Here is a 12713-nt window from a genome sequence, read left to right on the forward strand (position 1 = left end):
AAGCCGGGTAACCGGTTTCAGTTTTGGTTTTGGACACCCTACTCGGAAACTAAAGCAGATAGGAAAAAGCTTACCAAAATGCAAAAGCACACGCAAAAACCCTGGAAACCACCTATATCTCAAAAAGTCAAAAATGGCGTATGGAACCCTTAAGCATAACACCGACGAATTGGCAATTCCGTCGCATATACGTAAAATAAGTCCTTGGCAAAAAGTTTTAATATAAATCAGCTATAAAAGTTGAAGATTTAAAAAGTCTTGATTTTTTCCTAGGAGATACGATTCATATTTTCGGTATTCCGAAATATTTAGTCACATTATCGAATGAAAATGAAATATGAAGGGTATATTGAGTTTGCTTTTATGTTTGTAATATATCGAACTAATAATTTGCGACCATATAAAGTATACATATTCTTGATCAGGATAAAATTCTAAAATTATTTTTGCCATAGGCAGGTCAAGTTCGAAGATGGGCTATATAGGTCCACGTTTTGGTATAGCCCCCATATAACGGTACCACACGATTTAAGATATTTTGAGGATTTTAGTTATACTTTCTGACCGAGTTAGCTTCAATTTGAAATTTGAGGTTGCCAATGGCCAAGAAATTTCTCCACTAAAAATTGTCAAGATAGGTCCACGCTTTTGTATAGCCCCCATACAACGGTACCTCCCGATTTAAGGTAGTTTGAGGATTTTAGCTACATTTGTTGACCGATCTAGCTGTAATTTGAAATTTGAGGTTGAGTGGTCCCGAAACTTCTCCACCAAAAATTGTCAATACATGTCCATGTTTTGGTATAGCCCCATGTAACAGAACCCCCGATTTTCGGTATTTTGAGGATTTTAGCTACAAATTTTAACCGAACTAGTGGTGACAATTGTTGAGGATTTTTGCTAACATTGCTAACCGAAATAGCTGTAATTTAATACTTGAGGTTTTCAGCGCTCAGGAAAGTTCTGCACTAAAAATCGGCCACATACATAGGTCAATGTTTTGGTATATCCCCATATAAAGGTAACAGCAGATTGAAGAAATTTTTAGATAAATTTTTTTTGACCAAATTAAGGCATTTGGGCGTGGTAGAACAAGTTTTACATTTTTATGTATTCGGCCCGGCAGAACTTAATACTCGTTACTTGTTTTTTTTTTCTTTGCACTGGACTAGTAAAACTAAGTTGAATAACTTATTTAAGACAAGAGTAGATGACGAACTGAAGCCGAAAATGTCAAAGGATGCAAAATGAACAGTAGCAAACCATTAGTAACCCACCCTGCTGCCGTATATTCAAAAGTCAATTCAATTACAATAATTAAACTTACCATTGTAATTCGCGTTAATGTCAAATGCGGACACAATTATTTAAATCATGTTGTGAAATTTCAAACAAGAAATGTCAATTACAAATATTTAATATTGACACAAATAATGTTATTGGCTGTAAATTATTTTAATTATGAATCTTCATTAATTAAACATTTTATTACAAAGCCTACTAACCGGCAACGTCGCCAACCGCAACGAAAAAGAGTGTGGTTAAATTTCAAATGCCTCATAAATTGTTACATTTAATATCGACAACTTTTTTCTTTAATATGACAAATGAATTAGCGAGACACACCAGTAGCCGATACTGACATACTATTGTGAATTTTTCTTACCGACTTCTTACAGTACATATTGTATAGTACGAATATTTGCAAAAATTTTGTTAAGAACATAGTTTTTTAACTTTAAAAATAATTTGCAACGAAAAAATCCAAAACTCATCTCAAATATCCATGTCGATTAAGAGAAAAATTTACCTAACACCCAGGTTCAATTAACCAGAAAGCGGATTTATAATTTTGTGATATACTGAAAAAAATCTTCCAGTATATATTGAAATGCGATCGACCATTGGGGTTACCATATTTTAATATCGCTATAAATATGTGATATATAGCATAAATATAAACTTTTCAAATTAAAAGAAAACATTCCTTTTCCCGGTAATGTGAAATACAAATAAAAGAGTGGAACGTTCCATTCAAACTGCCGCAAAATATATAAGACTATATCTGAAAACAGTCACCTTTGCAGAAATTGAGAAAGAAACAACCAAAGTTGCAATAGCAGTAAAGGGCAACTTTTATGTTCTGACACTGACGACTCGACCAAGTGTATAAGATGACAACTACAATTCTGAGGTTGAAGAACTATTTGGAAGGATATGACGAAATGTCGGAGCCTTGGAAGTCTAAATTCGACTTATGAAACAATTGTTCTCGTTCATATGTATCAATCAGATTATCAAGTTTGCCCTGTAAATAAAATTGAAACATCAGCAAAAAAAAAAAAACAGATGAATGCGTAGACAAACAATCAACCGGACAGTTGGTGAATTATAATCGATTGAATATCACTTATTATCACAAATGACATTATATGCACTTGGATCTCAGCTGTCTTAGCGTTAGCTTCATATCTTTTATAGCCAAGCGTACGGTATAAATAGACGGATAATCATTACAACCAATTCATTTCAAAAACTATTCTAAAAACAAGTAATATTACCAATAACGCAATGAGGAGAACATTTAGGCCTTTGGTGTGTATCATTGTGTGTGCTCGTCTCAATAAAAAAGGATTTTAATTTTTGTTAAATTTTCAAACTTGCAGTTATGGCTTTTAGTATTGGCCATGGTCAGTGTTGCGGTTAAAGCTCAAAATGATGGTCGCTACAAACCCCCACCAAGGCCACCAACAAGGCCAACTCCGAAAAGTGATGGTCGCTATCGTCCTGCCAGTGATGGCAGATATCGTCCTGCTGGTGATGGTAAATATCGGGGAGGTAATGATGGCAAATATGTACACAAGGATGTAAAATATGTACATGATGATCGTCCTGATGGTGGTTATAAGGGCGATTCTAATCCTTATAAACCGGATAAAAATCGTTTGGGCCCTGGTGGTGGTGGAGGCGGTGGTAATGGTGGTGCTGGTAATGCTGCTGCAAATGGTGGAGGAAATGCAGCTGGTTCAGGTATTAAAAAACCGTCATCGGGTAATGGAGGCATTTTGGCTGCTGCTGTAACCGCAAAACCCTTACCCAAGGGCAAAGGTAGTGGCGAAGGAAAAAATGGTTGGGCGATTATCCGCTTGGAGGACAAGGTCGAAGAGGATGGCTATCATTATTTGTAAGTACAAGTGTTGTGTACAGTATGTGTTATCCTATTTTTTAAACTACTCAGTGTACGAAAACAAACAAAATGAAACATTTGCAAATGATTTTCTTACATACTTTCCACAAGTTTTAAACAAGATTGCGATTTGGTAGAATTTCTAGTAATAGATATATGTACATTGATTACCCTGCAGGGTGCCACCGTGGTGCAATGGTCCAATTTGGCCTCTATAAGCCCGGGTTCGATTTCCAGGCCGTGCAAAATCGTTATACTTTCCAACGGTGGCAAAATAACCCTGAGCGTAATGTAGGCGACATTTCCGGAGTATTCTAACCATGTAAGTAGTGTTAGGTCTCGGCGATAAAAAGTAGGTCCCATATCATTGAGCGAATATGAATCGGCGTTCACTCATTGCTATGAGAGAAGTATCCTTTCAGGGATGTGTATGGGACCATATATACACTACCGATCATCTTCCAGACCAATTTTCGAACATTTATGATACATGTGGTCAACTATGGTGGATTTGTGAGCCTAAATTTGTACTGCAAGAATAGTTAAAAAATTAAACTTGAGCTAAAATACCAACTATTTTCAACGACCTTTCTAATTTATCGATCCTAATAATATGTCTATCACTTGGTATTTGCTTTCAGACAATTTTCAAAACTCAAAAGGGATCTAACGAAATCAAAAAGTCATTTAAAGCAAGTTTATAAAACGTTTTTGTTGGAATATTTCTTGATTTTATCTGAAAGTTCTTGCTAACTTTTCCATGTTGAGAATTGAAACCACGTCCCAAATAGCGCGGGTCAAATTTGTTGTAGGATTTATCAGAATGTTCCATTTTACTAAACTAAACCAAAAAACTGCGCAATATTTGCATGGGTAGTACAATTTTTCAATTTTATTTGATTCAAACCTATTCTGATGATCGCAAAAATTGGACACTTTTTTGTACATTTTTATACCCTATACCACAATGTGGAAAAGGGTATTATAAGTTTGTTCTGGAAAAAATGCATGTAACACCGCGAAATATTCGTCGGAAACCCCCAATGTGGTATACCATTCTTCATATCTCGACGAGATGGCCCGATGGCTTGAATTAATATAAAGTTGTTTATGAAATAAATAAATAAATAAAGCGATTTTGAGATGTGTGTCCGTCCGTCAGTCCGTCCGTCTGTCCATTATAAATTGTAAACACGCTCCAGGCCGCAATTATGGACCGATCGTCACGAAATTTTGTATGGAGGTCGGGTTCAGATCAGAATAGATCCCTATTCTTATTGGTGATGATCGTGAAATATCTAGCGAGTGAAATGGACCAAAAACATAATATTTATCCAATTTTCTAGCAGCTCTGTAGGTCTCAATAATAGTCCGATCAACGCCTAATTTTATATAAGGTAAGAGTATATCACAAAGGAGAAGCTTGCAATTTGAGATGGCGATCGGATAATATTTAGAGGGTTAAATGGACCAAAACTTTTGTGTGAAAATTGTGAAAAATTTTAATATACAGCTTATATCTTAATTCCTGGAAGTGACATTCCGGACAAGTGAGATATACTTGAAAGTGGAACGCTTGACCTTTCAATTGATGCCAATTATGTTGGTGTGCATGATCAGATAACAGAGTTACAGCCTAATATATTCCGTTATTTGTTTGTAGTGTAATACTAAACTCGCTAGAAGTCGCAATTATACATCAATAGTCAGGAAATTTTGCACCGGGTAAGAGTATAGGTCGAAAAAGATGCCTACAATTTTGAATGATGATCTGATATTCTTTAGCGGGTGAAATGGACCATTACTTTAAATTGCAATAAATTGTTTGCTATATAACGGGCCTACTGCCTAATACATAATGGGTTCTGTGTAGAGAACCACTTTTTTATCCCATGCTACATATTGTCTCTCCAAAAGTGTATGTAACACCACGAAATATTCGTCCTAGACCCTTATTTGGTATGCCAAAATTCATATCTCGACGAGATAAAGCGATTTAGCGATGTGTGTCCGTCCATTAAAAATTGTAAACAAGCTTATGGCCGCAATTATGGACCGATTGTAACGAATTTTTTAAGGAGGTTGGGTTCGGCCCAGAATAGAAATGATTAGTTTTTGGTGATGATCGTGAAATGTTCAGGGGATGAAATGGACCAAAAACAAAATTTTAACCAATTTTGTAGCGGCTCTGTAGGTCAAAATAATAACCCGCAAAATTTTAAACAAAGTTTGAGTTTATGACGAAGAAGAAGCGTACAAACCAACGTGAAGATCAGATAATACTTAGCGGGTTAAATGGACTGAAACTTTTGTGTGAAATTGGTAAAAATTTCAATAACGTAGCGGTTAAACAACGGAAGTAGTAGTACTACATAAGTGGGTTTCATTACATTTTAGTTTGTGTGAACAAAATTTTCCTTTCATGCTACAAAAATGTCTTTGTCATGCTAGATAACTTTTCTGATCTCTGATATTTGATAATTAAATTTTCACAATCATTGAAAAGAAGTTCCGTGGAGAGCGATTGTCCAGGGATAGTGGTATAGGGTATCCTATGGTGGCTCCGTCCGACTATAGACTTTACTTACTTGTTTATTATAATTGGGATATTTTCCGAAAATATAGCAACACCGTCAAGTTTTTTCTTGGGAATGTTGGCATAGTATAGGACTCTCAAAAAGTAAATAGTATGGATCTGCAATACGAACACATCAGAAGATACCTTAATATATATAAAGAAAAAAAATTCAAAATTACATTAACCTACCGCTTTACTCTTTGAGATGTCATGCGAAAATGGAGTCATATAGGTTTTAAGAACCATGATCTTCGAATCTGTATATGGTGTGTCCCGACTCTTTACATGATTTGGTAGATGTATGTAAAAAGTACAAAGGCGATAATACTGCCTTATAGGATTGTAATTGAGCGGGATAGGCGTCACTAAAGCAATAAACACGTATGTATGTGTTATAACTGCCATGAAAATTGGCATAAGTTTGATTTAAATGCCAATGTCGAAGAAGGAAATATCTATGGGAGCCATCGTGGTGCAGTGGTAAGCACGTCCGCCTTGCACTCAGAAGGTCTGTGGATTAATCCTTGACTAGGCCATCAACTATCGGTGATGGCGAATCCCATCAATGTAATGTTGGCTTGCATTTCAGAGTATTTCAGCCATGAAAAACTTGTTTACAAGTGGTGTTGTAAGACCGAGGAGATACTCTGTTCATTTGAAACAGGGTCTGAACTTGTCATTCTCGACATCCGCTATGAAAAAAGGAAAGAACCTCACCTAATATAAAAAGAGGTTTTAAAATAAGAGGACCAACTTCGGTGATGGGAGCTATATTTAAACTTCCATCTACACACACAATTATCTGTAACAATGTTGTGTTCCAATATCGAAGACTAAAAACAAAATTTCAGCCATTTCGGTGTTAAAAAATGAAGGGGAAACTTTCAAAATACCGAAAATCGGGGACTATATGAAAACGTAGACTTATACCAACAATTCTCTTCTGGAATGTTTTATACCCCAGTCGAAGATTTAATACAAAGTTCTGCCATTTCAGCTGGATATTGAGGCCAAGACCTTCAAAATAACGAAAATCGGGAGGTACCCTGCTCTGCGGGATATATGAAAACGTGGACCTATATCAACAAATTTCAGGTGGAATGTTTAAAATGCCCCTAGAAGACTAAATGCCAACATTTAGCCATTTCGGTTTGAGATTGAGGCCACAACCTTCAAAATACCGAAAATCGGGGGTACCCTTCTATGGAGGCTATTTGAAAATGTGGATCTATACTGATAATTCTATTCTGGAATATGTAATACTCCCATCGAAGACTTAGTATCAAGTTTTATTCATTTCGGCTTCATAATGACGCTGAAAACTTCTCAATACCCAAAATCAAGAGGGACCGTTATATGGGGGCTATATGAAGACGGGGATCTATACTGATAATTTTCTTCTATACTGATAATTCTCCAAACCCCCAAACGAAGGCCAAATATCAAATTTCAGCCATTTCTTTTTGTTAATAGTAACTTCCTATGGGGTGTTAATCAAAACGTGGACTGATATAGCCCATGTTCAGTACCCAACATTCTAGAAGTAGTACAAACTTCTGTATTATAAAGCTGTATCTTAAATATGTATTTTGATTTCAACATACCGACGGACGGGCATCGTTATTTTGCCTTAGACTTTTATGCTGATCGAGAATATATACATACATACATATGTGTGGACTTCTAAGTGAAATCGGACACTTCTTAAAAAATAGGGTTTTGATTTCCTTTATTTTTTGCTGTGATGATGCTGCTCACCAGCAAAACATTTCAGTATATTTTCAGATTTTTTTGACTAACGGCTCCAGAGATTTCGCGCAAAGAAATACTCATAACTTATTTCATATTTGTCCAATTTGAAAAAACATTTTTTGTATGTTTTGCTGTTTTGTCAGCTATTTAATAAAAACTAGAAAACAATTTTGCACAGTGGGTTTGGATGCTATTTTCGCGATTTAATATTAAAAAACAAATTTCCACAATGATTGTACTCTTCGATTTTCTTGATTTTTTTTGTATAGAACTACGATCAGTTACAAAACTTTTAAGTCTTATTTGGTAGTGGGATTCGATTGATTACTATTTTTTCTTATTTTTTGAAAATTTGAAAATTTATACCAGTGCGAAACATTTGTTATTATCCAAAAAAAAAATAACATTTGTTTTTTTGTTTTATCTCGGAATTTATCTTATAGGTCATTTAAATATGACATCATTAGCCGGATTTAGGCCATTATCAGGTTTTATTTGCTAAATCCGGCAAAAATCTACCAGATTTCCCATACGAAACTAAATCCTCATATTGAGTGGATTTGTTTTAAATCCGGCATAAATCCTCGTATACAACTCTGCTTTTTGCAACATGTTGCTAGAAAATACAAAAAGTTGCAAGCTGGCACAAGAAACAAGGTAGATGCATCGGTGAATTGCTACAGCAAAAATAATTTAAAATGTCAAAATTTGTAAACAAGCCGAAAAAATTAAATGTGCTTTGATATACAAAGTTGATTTTAATCTACCAAGACTAATATTTACGATGTCTAAACGATAAAATAATTCTCTATTTGCTCATTAGTTAGCATTAGTAGCATAATATGCTAACATTTTCAATATTAAACAATAAATTTGTAATTTTTTAAACGCATTCAATTTACAACTATTTCTTCGATCAGACGGGCTTGTGCATTTACCTGGGTAATTGTGCTATGAAAAAAACAGCTGACTGCCATTTAAATCCTCCAAAGGTATATCTAAATGCAATGAGATTTGTACTGGATTTATTAAATCCAGTTGAGGATTTATGGCTAGTCTAAATGAGCTATTAAACATCTTAAAAACTGCGTCATTGGATTAGCAATGACTTAGCAATTATTGTACCAGCCGGACAATAAACTAACTAAATTGATGATCAAATAACTACAGCTCGGGAATTATATGGCTGGGCATCCGAGCCGACTAATCTAACAAATATTAAAGTGATATTTTTTCAAAGGATGATTATTTAAACACGAAGTAGGATTTGAATTTGAAATATGCAATTGCTAAACCTATCGCGGGCGCAAAACAACTTAATTCAGTAATACCCACTTATGGTGGTACTATAATTGCTAAACCATTTTTAAAATCGCAAAATAAAGAAGTTTTTAAGATGTTTATGATAAATTCTTAAATAAAACAACAAAACAAATGTTAAAAAATGTATTTTTTTATTTTTTTGGTAAAATAACAATTGTTTTACACTGGTATAAAGGAAAAATTGTATTGACAAATTTTAAAAAATTAAGAAAAAAAGTAATCATTCGAATCCCACTACCAAATAGGACTTAAAATTGTTGTAAATGATCGTAGTTTAATACAAAAAAAAAATTTTCAAGAAAATCGAAGAGTACAATCATTGTTAAAAATTTATTTTAAATATTAAGTCGCGAAAATTCCATTCATCCCACTGTGCAAATGTGTTTTTTTTTTTTTGTTAAATAGCTGATAAAACACCAAAACATAAAAAAAAATCAAATTGGACCAATATTAATAAAGTTATGAGTATTTCTTTGCATATAGTTTTTATAGAATTCGACTTTTTCAACACGCAGAGAAAAAAATATGATTGATCCAACAATATTCGAAGAGCAAAATATGTATTGTAAAGATATTGTTAAATCCCAAATGTAGTATTGTGATTCCAACAATTGGGTTTTGTTAAATCCAAAAATAGTTTTTGTCAACTGGACAATAGTTCTCTCTTTTCTTCGACAATTTTTTCTCTTCTCTCGCTATTCGATGCCGTGTTGAAAAAAACAATTATGGTGAGTTTTGTTTGTATGACATGATGCCTTTATCTTTGTGTTTGTGTGTATGTATATCAACAAGGAGACTCTTGTTTTTATTTGTTTCTGTTTTGTTTCATTCTTCTATCTTCATTGTGCTTTGAGGTTTGGTGTTATACCTGAGTTTCTTATGGTGTTTAATTATTCCTTATGTTGTGGTGGGTGCTTGTGGCTTTTTGTTTGTCTTTGTTGTGAGCCAATGCAGCAAACCATGTATTGTGTTCATCAATGATTGCAATATTATACGCGACATTTATATCCAAGTTATGTGAAAAGTGTATATGAGAGGTATATACGCTCAAATCAAAAATTTCTGGGCTGGTTTTCTGGGTTGACAATACTTTTTGTAAACAAAATTAGATTATGATAGTTCCTACAATCGGTATTGTTAACGATTTTTACAATATTGCGGAAATTCGAAAGTTGTTTTTGTTTTCTATGTTTGGAACAAAAGATGGTATTTTTGGATTTGGATTACAATGTTTGAACAAAACAAATACATTTTTGGAACCAAAACAGATATTTTTGTTCCAAAAAAAGCGAAAAATATTTTTTCTCTCCGTGAAGGCGCGATATCCCTGGAGCCGTTTGTAAAAAAACTGAAAATATACTTAAATGTTTTGCTGATAAGCAGCATAACCACAGCAACAAAAAAAATTAAATAAATTAAGGAAATCAAAAACCTAATTTTGAAAAAGGTGTCCGATTTCACTTAGAAACCGGAATGACAAATACAAGTATACCCTCCTTCTTACGGTGGAGGATATACAAATGTGGAAATATAACAAAGGCTCTTTAGAATTCACCTATAGTGCGACAAGCTTTTTCACCGAAGAGGCCAAAAATATTTGGTTTTGTTAGAAGGCAATAATCCCCAATATTCCCTACATGATACTGGCACGATATTTTTGATAATAACACTGTGCAACATTTTTAAGCTGATCTTGTGCAAACAATTCGAACTGAGGATTTTTTGAAAGTACAGACCCAAATGACAAGAAACCCTAGTTGGGTTTTGTTGTGTCAGATCCAGCTCGGATTTTATGGCCCCATCTAAACATGGTTAAATATTGAGTTTTTAAAGAAATTCGGGGCTATTTCTCTGAAACCAATGCGAATCTTCTTTTGACCTCTGAAGCAAATTTGTAGCTAAGGACAAGAATACAATATGTGGAGAAATAATGAACTCGAAAAACTACATTTATTGCCTTAAATTTCAAAATATATGCAAAAATACCACAATTTTTATACATTTCGCACCGTATCTCCAAAACCGTTAATTTTTTCTGAGTATTTTCGTTTGGAAAAATATTCCCTGGAATGTAATACACAACTCTTCAGAACACGTCATAGTTGTAAAATGCCTCTATCCCGTTGTTTTCATTACATTTTTCAACGACGATTTAATAAAAATGTCAATAATGTAGTGAAATTCGAAAAGCGAGAATAAACTGTTGGTGTGAACTGTGTTTGAAATACGTGTTGTAAAAGATATGATGCAAAATACCGCTGAAACAACAAGAAGTAAGCAGTTTAGAGTTTCAGAATGTTCTAAAGAATTGTTGGGAACTTTATTTGGAAGATTTTTGCAAAAGGTTACTTGGTTCAACTCCCACTAGTTTAGCCGATACTACAATTATGTAAAATTTTCTATATTTTATAGATTTTGATGCCCTAGGTGGAGTTTTTCTTGTGTGGTTTCTTCAAAAGATAAGTTCTACTAGTTTAGGGCTACAATATTGCTAAAGACAGCAAGGCCAAATTACTATTCGTTTCTGAGATAAAGGCCTGATAAATGCAAAAAAGTGTAGATTTAGCCCGGTTTAGATGAGGCCATAAAATCCGAACTGGATCTGACAGGACAAAACCCAACAAGGGTTTTTGTAGTCTAAATATGTGCTTTCAAAAAATCCATACTAGAAGTTGTTTGCATTTTCAGTGTTGCATAGTGTAATATTAGTGTTCAAACCATCAAGCTTGAATATCAGTTTTGTGAAAATTAACTTGCTTGTCTGTATAAGAGTTCATTTTTGCGTTTGTTCGGTATTCAAAAATAACAATCACTTGTTTCTGGTCATACGAAAATGAAAAACTACAGCAAAAATGTCATTATTGATTTTTGAGAAAAAAATTTTTAACAATTACCATAACAGACTATGGTATACATACATAAGTGTTTGCCATAAAATGTTAAAATATTTATTATCAGCCTAAAAGTATGCTACATTCAATGGGCTTATCAGTTATTTAAAACTATTAACCCTTAATCTTCTCTTAAAATAATAATTTTTCAGATACGAAACAGAAAATGGCATTTTAGCTGAAGAAAATGGACGTATTGAAGCTCTACAAACCGATCCTGGCCTACGTTCAAAAGGTTTTTATGAATACACCGGTGATGATGGCAATTTATATCGTGTAGAATACACCGCCGATGACAATGGATTTGTTGCCCAAGGTGATCATATACCAGAGGTTCCGCCTCACATTCCGAAATTATTGGCTTATTTAGCTGCAAATGCTTCAAACAAAAAGTAGAAAATCTATAGAATTTTCAATGCCGTCTATTATTATATTTGGAAAATTTAAAATTCATGTGCAATAAAAGTATTTTTAAATATTGATAGGAATATATTTCATTGTTGTTGTTCTATTCTTATTAGGCTATTTGCTATACCCAGAAATTGTGTTACAAAAATCACTGCTAAATCAGGACAGCTATATATTTTTCTGGCGTTAATTAACACAATTTTAAGAGCTTTCTATGACATATTCTATGCGAATTAGTTAAAGGAAGTATTGAGGGATATTCTTTATGGCTCTAGGTTAACCCTTATGTAAAAATGTACACCGCACGGTGGTTCAGAAATGGATTTTCCTGGCCAAAAATCAAAATTTTGTTATAGTACACATATTAAGGAGGAGGATAAGGAGGTAGGAGTGTGGCCTTTAAAAATTGTTTTAATAAATTATCGTAGCATTTACACAACATGTGCTATTTTATTTTTCCTCGGGTGCTAAATTTTATGAAATTCCAAATTTGGTGGACTAGAACTTTTGTATAACATCATGGAACAAAGTTCTGTTTTCACAGAAAGATGCCTGAGAGTCTCCTCTTTCAGCT

General features: G+C 33.8%; 1 protein-coding gene across 1 annotated transcript; it reads left to right on the top strand.

The window, feature by feature from the left end:
- Positions 1–2440: 2440 nt before the first annotated feature.
- Cpr49Ab (Cuticular protein 49Ab) lies at positions 2441–12223 on the top strand. The gene is made up of 3 exons (XM_073990224.1): positions 2441–2595; positions 2667–3184; positions 11884–12223. The coding sequence occupies exons 1-3, from the start codon at positions 2572–2574 to the stop codon at positions 12125–12127; spliced, it is 786 nt and encodes a 261-aa protein (XP_073846325.1). The 5' UTR covers positions 2441–2571; the 3' UTR covers positions 12128–12223.
- The last annotated feature ends 490 nt before the right edge of the window (positions 12224–12713 follow it).

The sequence above is a fragment of the Musca autumnalis genome, unplaced genomic scaffold (genome assembly GCF_047663935.1).
Source record: "Musca autumnalis isolate F117 unplaced genomic scaffold, ASM4766393v1 scaffold_5, whole genome shotgun sequence".
Taxonomy (NCBI): domain Eukaryota; kingdom Metazoa; phylum Arthropoda; class Insecta; order Diptera; family Muscidae; genus Musca; species Musca autumnalis.

Excerpts from the sequence above, each read along its gene's own strand:
- Cpr49Ab (XM_073990224.1), top strand. The coding sequence starts at position 2,572 with ATGAGGAGAACATTTAGGCCTTTG. Across the intron at positions 2,596-2,666 it reads GGAGAACATTTAGGCCTTTG|TTATGGCTTTTAGTATTGGC; the intron begins GTGTGTATCATT and ends TCAAACTTGCAG. Across the intron at positions 3,185-11,883 it reads GAGGATGGCTATCATTATTT|ATACGAAACAGAAAATGGCA; the intron begins GTAAGTACAAGT and ends ATAATTTTTCAG.